The 12,500-nt window shown below is 55.6% G+C and overlaps 1 protein-coding gene across 8 annotated transcripts in view; it reads right to left on the reverse strand.

Moving 5' to 3' along the window:
- cno (adherens junction formation factor afadin) overlaps positions 1-12,500 on the reverse strand; it is a 323,420-nt gene that overhangs the window by 18,521 nt on the left and 292,399 nt on the right. Inside the window, exon 1 of one of the 8 annotated variants that reach the window (XM_086537395.1) lies at positions 5,311-8,403. The exons of 6 other annotated variants lie outside the window; for them this stretch is intronic. In XM_086537395.1, the coding sequence (XP_086393521.1) occupies positions 5,311-7,821 (2,511 nt within the window). In that variant the 5' untranslated portion in view covers positions 7,822-8,403. Of the gene's footprint in view, positions 1-5,310; positions 8,404-12,500 lie in introns of those variants that run through there. One more of the 8 variants, XM_086537394.1, reaches the window with a different exon arrangement.

Consider the following 12,500-nt stretch of genomic DNA (forward strand, 5'->3'; position numbering starts at 1 on the left):
CTTACCTTGCGAGTGTGCCAGGTGCGTTGCCAGGGGCACGCAGGGGTCAGCAGCAGTTCCCCGCGCATGCCCAAAGTGAGCGCCCACAGCATGGTCGCGGGCGGCCACCAACGCGAAAGCAGGGGATGCGAGCTCTATTCCGCGACGCCCGCAAGCACGCAACTACGATCAACAGGTGTCCCCTCGACCTTCACGCCGCACCTGTCTGACTCAGCGAGGGGGCGAGGCCTTCTGGGAACCCGTTCGCCACACGCACGATGAGAGGACAAAACTGGGTCAATATATCAGTCACTTTCTCCCCCTCTTCTTCGCCAAGGAAGGTGTGCAATGGCGAGCCAAGGCGGAGACGGCACTGCCAGCGCTCGGGTTCTGCCACGGAAATGTCTTGGGAGGGTCGGACGGAAGGTGCCACCGAGAGGGGTACTTGCAGTGCACTGCGGGTCGGGTGTGGCACACCTTCCCTCGTGACCTGGACGGCACAGAGGTGGCCTGTTCCTCCCCTTCACCGCCCACACGCCAAGGATTCCTCGCTCCCAGCCCCAATCTTCTTTCGCACCCCTCCACCCTACACAACGCTTTCACTTTCACGAAAGCTATGGCAGAGACAGTGGCACCGTGCGGCACTTGCGTCCGGTGATAGTCCAGACACTGAGAGGAGGTACACAGAGCAAAGACGGCGCGGTGGTCGCGTCAGAAGGGCGACGGACGAGTGTCCGCACTGAACCAACAGCCACTCCACTCCACGTACAGAGCTGGTCTGTTTCACGGCCGCACATGTGTTGCCTTACACCCAGGGAGCATGTACGCAGTGAGTGCCACACTTGTGCACGTACACACACACACACATACACACGCACACACGCGGATGTGCTATTATTAAGGGCAGATCCTCCCAAGCGGCGGCGAGGCGATAGCGAGACGAGGCCGCGCTGGAATGGCGAGGCGGCGAGTCAGACGCACACTGGGTCCTGGACCTCCAGAAGAGACCTCTGGGGCGGGACTCGGCAGCTCCTCGACCTTACATGGAAAGTTGTCCTGGATCTTGTCCTGAGAGGGCGTCGTGCTCGCGCGCGTGTGTCTGTGTGTGTGTTCGTGTGTGGGTATGTATTCTGTTCCGTCCTTATATGTGCGTTTGCTGGTGGACTCTCGCGTGTGTATGTTAGCGTATGTGCGCGTGTTTGTATGTGTGCAAGTGTGAGTGAGTGGATCCGCCCTTGTTACTACGGCGCAAACAACGATAGCAAGGCACGCGGGGAGGACGACACTTAGGCGACACCTTGCGCTCCTGCCAAAAACCCGGCTTGTGAGCCGTCCGTCTTGTGGCGAGGCGAAGATAAGGCCAGGGAAGAACACTTGAGGGGGGGGGGGGGGCTGGTAACGCTACGAGAGGGGGATAGGGGGCGGGGAAAGGGAAGAGGGGGAAAGGGAGGAGTGCAAAACGAGATCAAGGTCGAGATAAAGGACGAAACAATATAAATACGCGGCATGCGAGTGCCTGCAATGTTGGTGGTGGGGGAGAGGGGGAGACAAGGGGGGTTCTCCTCACGGAGCGTCACCCTGAGACAGGTATCCCGGGGGAGGGGGCATGGGGGAAGCGATTTCCAGATACTCGTTAACACGTGCCGGACAACATGAAATACATTTGATGTCGCTTTTTTTTAAAACAAACACGCACAGTGACATAAACAAACAAACAAACGAAACCTTGTTCCACCGGTATTTTCACGCTCACGGAAGACCAAAAAATCCGGGAGGGGGAAGGGGAGGGGGGTCAGGAGGGATTGTGACGTCGTCCAGCGCAATAACAGCTTAATAGTCGAGATACAATAGCTGTTCTCATTCGCTTCCCAATCATTACAGCCAACAGAGCATGGAGGAGGAGGAGGAGGAGGAGGAGGGGGGATAGAGGGAGGGAGGGGGTGTAAAAGAGGCGGCAGTCGTAGGAGGAGGAGAATAGGCGTAATACCAATCTATTTCTCATATAACGGGCGTCGATAGTGCCATCCTCATGCCACCTGTCGATGGCCAGTGCCAGTCACCAAGAGGATTCAACGACAAAACATAACAAATATTGCGCAATAAAGCGAGCAAATGCCAATGACCAAACGAAATAAGTGAACAAATAAACGAGGGGAGGAAAAGCAGTCTCGGAGAGCCACTTGAGACCCTTAGCCTCCACATTCCTGGCTAATAACTCTCTATCTAATTAAAACCTCTATTCACACTTCCCCCACTTTGGTAATAACTCAAAAAGCGTCTCGACTCATGGTGTCCCACCCCTCCTTACAGGACGACTTCTCTCACGCGGATCTAGGTATTCATTCTCGGTTTGTCTGTCTTCTCTTCTCTCTCCCTCTCTCTCTCTCTCACGCTCAATCACTCATCCACTCTCTCTCTCTCTCTCACCCACTCACTCTCTCTGGAAAGAGAACGGGATGATGCAAGACAGAGCAAGCCTCTTCCTCACCTGGTCCAACCACCCTCACGGCGCCAACATAAACACAAACACAAACACGCGGATAAACACCAGCAAGTACTTGACATAAACAAGGCGACGCGGTCACTCTTCTGGGGCTTGTGGTGAGAAGGGGGGGGGGAGATAGAGGAAGGTGCAGAGGTGAAACGAGAAAGAACACAGGGAGGAATATTATGAGGAAAAGGGGGAGGGAGAGGAAAAAGAAGAGGAAGAGAAGGTGGATGTAAAATAGAAAAATGAGGCGTAATATAAGGAGAATAACAATAATAATAATGAGGAGGAGGAGGAGAAATAAGAAGAGAAGAAAAAAAGAAAAATAGGAGGGATACAAAGGCGAACAGGAGCAGCAAAAGAAGGAAGCAGATAAGGTGGAGCAAGACAAAATTCTAGATAACCCCCCGCCCCCCCCCCCCCCCCAAAAAACAAAAAACAAAAACAAAAAAAAAAAAAAAAAAAAAAAAAAAAAAAAAAAAAAAAAAAAAAAAAAAAAGGTCGTGAAGGCAAGCGAACCAGGCAGCGAAGGAGCCCCAAGGCGCGGCCGAGACAAGGCAGATCTCCCTCGCGAGGAAGGCATGCAGATCCTCAAGATCAGATTTCCGAAGCAACAGGAGGCTTTAGCTTGACCCCTTGGCCCTGCACGCACTCGGGGAGCTCCACCGGGGGCGCTTCACGGCTTCTCAGCGCCTGCATCATGAGGCGGTGGAGGTGGAGGTGGAGGTGGAGGTGGAGGTGCGTGCGGTTGGAGAGGGAATGAGGCGGGGGTGAAGGTGGAGGAAGAAACGAACAAGGTGGATGAAGTAGAGAAGGAGAAGGAGGAGGAGGAGGAGGAGGATGGAGGTAAGAGGAGGAGGAGGAGGAGGAGGAGGAGGATGGAGGTAAGAGGAGGAGGATGGAGGTAAGAGGAGGAGGAGGAGGAGGAGGAGGAGGAGGAGGATGGAGGTAAGAGGAGGAAGAGGAGGAGGAGGAGGAGGAGGAGGAGGAGGAGGAGGAGGCGGTGGTGGAGAGAGAAGGGGAAAGCGATGTGGGGGCAGAATAAAATGTGGAGTACAGAGACACACAAACGCAGGCGATGCAAATGAATATGTAGAAACACGGCGGTTAAAAGCTGTGTGTGCATCCGAGCGTATGTCTGCGCGTATGCGTTGTTTGTGCGTACGCGTGTGTTTGTGTGCAAAGTTGTGTGCCCGTCCATCAGCTGGAAGCAGCGCCGCCACGAACCACAAACAAAGTGGCAGGGAACAATGGCCATTCACCTGGACCAAAGCTGGGATCACCTGCCCAAACAAACGCTCGCCCTCCCTGCCCCTCCCTCTCCCCACCCCCTAGCACCCCCATCTCAACCCTCACACAAACGCTAGGACCCCTCTAGGATTCCCCCAAGACAGGCTTTCGTATTTCCGCTTTCAATTCACGCGAAGGACCTATCTGTCTGTCTGTCTGTCTCTCTCTTCATTAAGCATTACTCTAGGGAACAATACACCATTTCCTACTATCACAGTAATTAACACACATCTCCTACAGCCATAAATGAATTCGAAAACTATCAAACAGCAACAAAATAAATAATAAATAAATCAACAACAACAAAAAATATATATATTACCATAGAATAAACCTAGCAAGAATGTGTAACAAAAGAAAAAATATTCCTCAAATCACAAACATGTACTCCCACTGCCTTAGCCAGGAAAAATGAGACATATCTCGACTAACCCACAAAGCACGGCAGGCTAGTGGGGAGAGGAGACATGGGAGAGGGGAGAGGGGAGAGGGGGAGAAAGTGACCCAGCTAAGCAGACGAGGATGACGAACTCTGCAATTCACGTGATATTCAACAAGTTTGCTGAGGGACGGGGAGAGGGAGGGAGTGGTGGGGTTGGGTGGGAAGAAGGAGGAGGAGGAGGAGGAGGAGGAGGAAAGGAGTGGGAGAGTGGGAGAGAGGGAAAGGGGGAAAGAGGGAGAGAGGGAGAGAGGGAGAGAGAGAGAGAGAGAGAGAGAGAGAGAGAGAGAGAGAGAGAGAGAGAGAGAGAGAGAGAGAGAGAGAGAGAGAGAGGGAGAGGGGTGATTTCAATGTCCGGAAATTCCAGGCGGGGCTGGAAAACGTTGCGTGGAGGAGAGGGGGGGTGCTTGGGGAGTGTCAGAAAGGGGTTGGGGGAAACGGGCTTGGTAGCGGGATTGGGGGTTGAGGGGCGGGGGTTGAGGGGAGAGTCGACGTAACACATTACCACTTTTTCCCGACAGACTGAACAAGCAACCGACCCACGACTCTCAATAAATATGTAAAATCAGAAAGAAATCGTAGACCGTTGCCGCGACGATGGAAACTTTCCGGCGTGACGAGAAACAAAGAAAAGGAAAAAAAGTTACTTATCGCGTCAATGTGGCAAATAAACAACTACAAAGAGAATATCAGCGATTTTTTTCAGCCTTGCATTATGCTGTATCACCGTTTCTTCTGATATAAGTCGGTCAATGACGCCAATAAGAATAAAGGCAAGGAGAAAGAAAGGTCGGAATAAAGGAGAACAGGAGAGGGAAAGAGAAAGGGAGGGAGAGGGAAGGAGGGAAGGAGAGAAAGGTAGATTATGGAATCAAAAGAGAACAAATGATGATGAAGCCTCCGACAACGGGTGAAGTACTAATGAGATTTGCAGTTGCCTCTCCCTTGCGAATCTCCCGCCCCCCCCCCCCCCCCCGTCCTGAGTCCCGGCAACCCTAAACAAATCGCAACAAAACGTTTCCTTTGGTTTCGGCGGCGCTGGCATCTCTTTCTTGAAACTTTCGTTTCGTCCGAAGTCAGCGCATGCGCCGTCGCCACAGCTGGCGATACGTACCTGTTGTATGTGCAGCTGCTGTACGGGTTGGTGTTGGTAAGGGAGGGAGTGACTCTCCTCCTCCTGTTGCTGCTGCTGTTGCTGGCGATGTAGAAACGTTTTTTGGTGCTTGTGCTGTTGCGAGGACTGTTGCTGAGGTCTAAGCTGTTGCATTTTTTGTTGTTGAAGCTTAGACGGTTGCTGTTGTTGCGATGGTTGCGTTTGGTGCTGATAATGCTGTTGTTGGCGTGGGGACAGTTTGTGGTGGTGCTGCTGTTCCTGCTGGCGATACGTCGCATTTTCTATTCTTTGCTGCTGCTGTATCTGTTGTTTCCGACTGAACTCATTGATGTCATGGTAATTGCTTTGGTTGCTCTGGCCTCGGTGAGACCCATTCACATGCTGGGGATACACGCGGCTGTCTTGCTGATGGGCTCGTGTCGGTTGCTGCGCGCCGGAGCTCAGCTGTTGCTGAGGTCGCAGCTGCTGTGATTGCTGCTGCTGCTGTTGTTGTTTCTGCTGCTGTTGGCTAAGGTGCTGTGGCGGCGAAGTGGCGGTATCTGGCGGCGAGCGCTGGTGCTGCCGGTAGGTCCTTGAGTCCACCGAGCTGTAGCCGCTCTCCTGACTAGTGGCATCCGCCTCGAGCGAAGGTAAGGGCGTGCCCGCGGCGCACGGAGGTTGCTGCTGCTGCTGCTGCTGGAGCTTCTGACTGTCTCGCAGCACATCGTGGATGACGGGCGCGCGGGCGGGCACCCCAGGGGCGTGGTGGTGGGGCGGCGTGTGGGCGGACGAGGGCATTCGGGGGGAGGTGTGCGCCGAGGGCGGGCCGCTGCTGCTGGCGGACGACGAGGAGAGCTCCCCGCGGCGGTACTTGACGTCCAGCACCCGTGCCACCTCGCGGATCTTCTGCAGCTGCACGCTGATGTCGCTGGTGGCGTCGTGCGCGCGGCGCGGCGCGGAGGCGGCGGAAGCGGCGGAGCGCAGTGTGGAGGTGGGCGAGCCCCACGAGAAGCCAGCCTCCAGCACGTCGGGCACGCTGGTGTTGAGGGCGCGGCGGGCGAGCGTCGCCGAGCCGCAGCTGCCCAAGTCGTCCAGCAGCGACGACAGCGAGTTGTTCCTCTGGCGAGGCGGCCGCGGCGGCGCCTCCAGCAGGTCGGGCACACTCGTGTTGTGCGCCGAGCGGTGGTGGTGGGCGCGAGCGTGGGCGTGGATGATGTCGACGTTCTCGTAGAGCGGCTCCGTCAGGTCATCGAGGCTGCGCGTAGCCACGGGCGGCCGTGGCGCCTCCTCGTCCAACAGATCCGACAGCTCGTCTAGCGAGCGGCAGGAGCGCAGCCGTCCGCGGCTCATGTGCCCTTCTGGCTCCGCCCCCTGGCTCAGCGCGGGCGCGGGACCCAGAGCGTTGGGCTGACTACTGACGAAGTTGACGGGCACGGCGCGGGCGGCCTGCATGGCCTCCGCGGCCGCCGCCTCCAAGCGAGAGGTTCTCGCCGCCCATCTCTCCTCACTGCGACTAGCGGGGCGCGCCCGTGCCTGCGCGGGGGGCGACACGTGCGCTAAGTGCCGGCTGCGGGCAGGCTTGGCGGGGACGACGCCCGTGTGGGCACTGCGAGTTGACTTAGAAGTTGCGATGGCGCCCGCGGGCCGGGGGGCGCCCGTGGGCTCTTTGGTACGAGGCGGCGCTCCTTGGGCGCCATCTTTGGTGAGGAGCGGGAGCCGCGGATGGGCGGCGTGGGCAGGGTGCGTGTGGGCGGTGGCGGGCGGCGGGTGCGAGGTGCGTTCGTGCGGCAACTCCAGACTCTTGCCCGTACGCAGCAGCGGGCCACGCGGGTGCCCGCTGCCGCCACCCGGGGCCATCAGCGGAGGGACACGCCCATGGCCTTCACGGGCGGCGTCGCCGGGCACTCGGGAACTCGTCTCGTCGCGTCGGGAACCGCTGGCCGCCCGCGACTGACCGTGAGCGGGGGCGCGATTGCGGGGGTCACGGTGGTCCAGAGAGCGCGCCTTATCGTGAGTATGCGGGCGTGAGCGGCGCTCGCGATGACGGGGCTCCGTGGCTCGCCCGCCGCCCGCGTCTCGCTGCCCCTCGCGTCGGCCGCCCTGCTGAACCGGGACGCCCACCTTCCCATGAGCGGCCGCGGTGTCTGTGGGCGTGTATGGCGGCGGGTAAGTGTATTTGATGGTCTTGGTGGGCGGAGAGAAGGCGCTGGAGGGGCCGTGGTTGAGGGCGGCGTGGGCAGCCTTGAGGGTGGGCATGGGCGGGTACGGCGGGGGCGGATCCTTGATGGAGGGCGCCGTGTCGTGGCTGCTAAGGCTGCTGGGCTGCGAGGGCGCGGGCGTGAGGTCGTAGTAGTCGGCGAAGGGCTGGAAGTAGTGGTGGTGGGGGTGAAGGGCAGGGAAGGCGGGGGGGAAGAAGTGCTGGTGGGGGGGTACGCGCGGGGGGGAGTAGGGTGGCGGGGGCTCGGATCCTGGTGAGGGCAGCACCACCTCGCCGCCCGCCCACCCGCGCCCACCCTCGCTCAGGTACACCATGCTCGCTGGGGCGTTGCTACAGCCTCGCCGCGCCCGCGACCATCCTCCTCTACGGCAGACACTCCCTTGCCCTCACGGCGCTACCGAAGGCCGCGGCGGGCACGACGACAGCGAAGCCGCCAGACACAACCACGTGCCCTCGCTGTTCTCCAGGCGGCGGCGGCGACGGCGGTCCTAAGGGCGTCGCAGGGAGCCAACACTTCAGCACATCGTCCCGCAGGCGTCCGACGCAATTGCGCTACGATACATCCGGGAATTCACGAAGACAAGCACATGAACGCACAGGTTTACACTCGCGGTAAATCTCATTCATGAAGCCAGTGGGAGGGACGCACACCCGAGACACCCACTTTAATAATAATAATATTACCACTAATGACCACAATGACACGTTTGTCGATAGATAAAGCAAAGTACACCAACACTACTGTCTCTCTGCCCTTCGCTTCCTCCTGGTACACGGAGCGAAGATGGCTAGCGAGAGAGACGGAGAGACACTCGAAAAGGTGAAATCGCGGAACACACTGAATGCGTCGAGCGCTCGTCCGCACGTCCGCTCAGCACCGCGTCTACAGAACAACTGCCCTCCCACCCACGGCCGCGGGCCCACCTGACCCACCCTCCCGCCACCCAGCTCCTCCTCCTTCTCCTCCTCCTCCTCTCCTACTATCTTCCTCCTCTTCTCCTCCTCTTCCTCACTCACTGACTGCTCGCTACTCTCCGTCTGCACCCTTTCCCTCCTTTCGTTAACCCTGTGTTCACCCTTTCCATACCCGCCCACGCTACCCCACGCCCGCATCAATACAGGCGAATAAATCTATCATAAAGCAAGCGAGCGCGTGAGTGAGCGAGTGTGTGAAAAGGGAAGAGAAAGAGACAGAGCGAGAGAGGGAAGAAAGAGAACGAAAAAAAGACATGGGGAGATGAAAAAATAAAGAGAGACAAAGAGATATGTAAACAGATAAATAAAGATAGAAACAGATTAAACTAAGAGTAAGTCACCGGACGCGTCTCCCTTGCCGCCCGCAGCGCTGGACGGCCTGTCTTACCACGCGGAAGTCTCGTGGGCTTTTCTCAGCCCGACTGACACACTCCCTAGCTCTCTCTTCTCTCTTCTCTCTCTCTCCTTGTTCTTTCCTCACTCGTTCTCCCGAAATCTCTTCTTTAACCCTCTCTCATTTCGTTCAAAATTATGTCTCTCTATCTGTGCGTCTCATTCATTCCTGCGTGACCCCCCCCCTCCTCCTCCCCAGCTCTCAGGGACAGTCCGAGGAGGGGGCGATCAAAAACAACATCCTCCCCTCACCCCCACCACCACCACATGCGGCGCAGCTGGGCGAGAACGTACCCAAAGGGGTGGCAAGGGGGGAGGGGGAGGTGGTGAATGGGAAAAAAAATATCAGAATAGAAACAATCTGCCTCCTTGCCCCCACCCCCTTCTCCCCATAAGACAAAGACACACACACACATACGCACATATACGAGACCCGAGTCATTCCCGGAGATGAGTCACTCACTCACTCACTCACATTATGAGTCTTCCGGAAACGGTTTTAATTGCAAGGTTCCCGTGTCGGAGATGCAATAGGAGAGATGGGCTTGCAACACGTTCTGCCATCAAGTCGATTGCGATTGTAGATTGCAAGTTCACGACGCTTTGACAAAAAGGAAAGAATGCAACTGTGCAAAAAGAGACGCAAGGAAAAAAAACATTTCTAATCACCAATGAAAATTTGTAAGTAAATCCTCTTATATGAAAAATAGTGTTCGTTGTAGTAGTATTAGTTAATAGTTGTAGTATTATTGAAAATATTAATGGCAATAATGATGACAAACAGCAAAAACAGTAATGATAACAACAATAGTAATAATAACAACAGCAGCAAAACAACAATGACCTTAACAACGATATCACCCAAATAAAAAATGATCCCCAAGACCCCCACCCACGTCCCACCCGCATGGCTCCCCCTGTAACCCGAAGCCTCCCCGTTATCGCAACCTTCCATCTTCGTAAATGCTATATTTATACTCATATATCTGACCTTGACATATCGAGTTCCATCGCATCATCTACACCATATGCGACACCCATCCCCCTCTCCCCTATCCCCTATCCCCTCCTCCTCCTTCCCCTTCACCCTGCACCCGTCGACCATTATCACTCCCACGCTAGAAGGGTCCAACCCCCTCACACCCCCTTCACCCTTTCTCTGTTTATCTTTTCTCTCATTCGGTCGGTCTGTCTGTCTATCTGTCTGTCTATCTGTCTGTCTATCTGTCCGAGTCCCTCTCCCTGACCACGAGAACAAAGTAAACGCGTTGAAACGAGAGCCGTGCAAGTACAGGGAGGATCGCGATGCCATCTTGAAATTAACTTTTTTTTAACGTGGTCGACGGAGCCACAAGTTCCTCCGTCCCCCCCCCCCCCCCCAATCCATTCTTTCACTCCTCCGACCTCCCTTTGCACTCTCTTTCTGCCCTCTCCTTTCCTTCCCTCCTTTACCTCCCCCTACCTCTAATCCCCCCCCCCCATTCCTTCTTACCTCATAGCTGCCCGTCTATCCACCTGTCTATTACCATATCCTTATCTCCTATCATTAAACAGATGACAAAAAGTAATACCCATCATAATAAGCCCATTACGGACGATGTCAGGCATGTGAGGGGAAGGGGAGGGGTATGTGACCAAGAAAGAGGGAGGGAGGGAGGGGGGTTTACGACATTCCTCTCCTTCCTCCCTCCCTCCCCCGCCCCCCGCCGCCATCTTCTTGGCTGAGAGATTACTAGCAAAGCCTGTTAGATAGAATCTGGTCTTTCCGTAAGAGGATTGCGGAGGATGAAAAGACGAAGTTGCGGCTGTTTAGGACACTTTTTCCTTTGAAATTCACCGGGGCGTGCGTGCGTATGAGAGGGAGGGAGAGAGAGAGAGAGAGAGAGAGAGAGAGAGAGAGAGAGAGAGAGAGAGAGAGAGAGAGAGAGAGAGAGAGAGAGAGAGAGAGAGAGAGAGAGAGAGAGAGAGAGAGAGAGAGAGAGAGAGAGAGAGAGAGAGAGAGAGAGAGAGAGAGGTGTGTGTGTGTGTGTGTGTGTGTGTGTGTGTGTGTGTGTGTGTGTGTGTGTGTGTGTGTGTGTGTGTGTGTGTGTGTGTGTGTGTGTGTGTGTGTGTCAGGGGGGGGGGGGGTGCGTACGTGTGTGTGTGTACGTATGCGCGTTTGGGGTATTTGTGTATGTGCATCCCTGAGGATAAACAATTTTTGTAAGCGGATTTTACTCTCCATCTTCTTGAGGGGAAAACATTATTCTGCGAGATAATGAATGTCCTTTCGCGTCCCCGTCCACTTTCCCTCGGCCCTTTTTTCCCGTTCCTTTTCTTCATTTTCCACTTGTTGCTCCCATTCTTCCCTCCCTTTCCTCGCACTTCCCTTCGCTCTTCCTTCTTTCAGCCATTGGTCGTTTTTTCCTCTGACCTTTCTCCCATCTCTGGACCCTCATATTTTTTCCTTTTTGTCTAACATATTCTCTTGCAATGTTCTAGTATTCTAGTTAGTTTTCTTCTGTTTTTATTCCCCCTGTCACTTACTGCATTGATAACAAACAAATAAATAAATAAATAATCAGCAACCTCAAAAGACAAGCGAGATGCTTGAGGGTTCCTCAAGCATCTGCTAAAGCACCCTCCCCTCTCGCAGCCCCCCCCCCCTCCCCATTAAAAGGAAACACACTTTGGCATTAATATCTAATGAGTGTTCTCTAAACTGAAACACCATGAAATTTCTGCTTCCCTCCTATGGGTGTTTCGTTTCGTTTCGTTTCATGTTGCCACGTGTTAGAACGGGCCTCCCTGCGCGTCACCCCTTCCGCATGACTACGCTCTTGACGGCACGCCAAAACATGTTTACAAGCGTTGTGAAGTTGACACGGTGACGGCGGCGTGCGCGTTCGTGTTCGGCGACAGGTCAGTCACGTTCATAACATGTCGATGGCGGCGGTCGCTGACACCTGTCCTTAGCGGATATTGGTAATCTGTTGGTGATCCACATGCGATCACGAGGCTTATTACATGCGGTTATTCTTTCACGCACTGGCGCACAAAACCCGATTCCTCACACGGCCTCACCCGGGACCGAGACTGACTGTGGGCATGGAAACGGACCCATAATTGCGGAACATGTGCGCGCGCGTCACAGCTGAGCTTCCCCCGAAAGAGCGTCGAGGGAGCTTACTCAGACGTGAGGTCATCCGGCCGGGGCACAGCATCACCCGGAGGCGCACATCCAGCTCCCCTCCTCTCTCTCCCTACAAGTGCGGAGTGTCCCCCCCCCCCCCGTCCACCCCACCAACATTCTCAGTCCCGCCACATTAGTTCAAAACCGGTGATGACTACACACATACACGCAGAATCCCCCCTCCCCCCTCCCCCCTCCCCGTTCTTCCTCTGAGTCATACCCGTTTTCCCCGAAGGAGTCGCTCGGTCGCGGTCCTCTGATCCGTCCAGGTGCGTCCGGGAACATCGTCTTCGCTCCTCGATTGACGCGCGAGGCAGACATGCACACTGCTGCCAAGAGATGCCCTGGTTTCAACGCCTCCGCGTCGACCGCCACCGAGAAGCGAGAACCCTCCTGAATGCTGACGTGTGTAGCCGAGCGGCGAAAGTACTCATGGAGTACATTGTGTACGCG

Source organism: Penaeus japonicus, unplaced genomic scaffold (genome assembly GCF_977035675.1).
Source record: "Penaeus japonicus unplaced genomic scaffold, GWHDUDI00000001_assembly GWHDUDI00000005, whole genome shotgun sequence".
Lineage (NCBI taxonomy): Eukaryota > Metazoa > Arthropoda > Malacostraca > Decapoda > Penaeidae > Penaeus > Penaeus japonicus.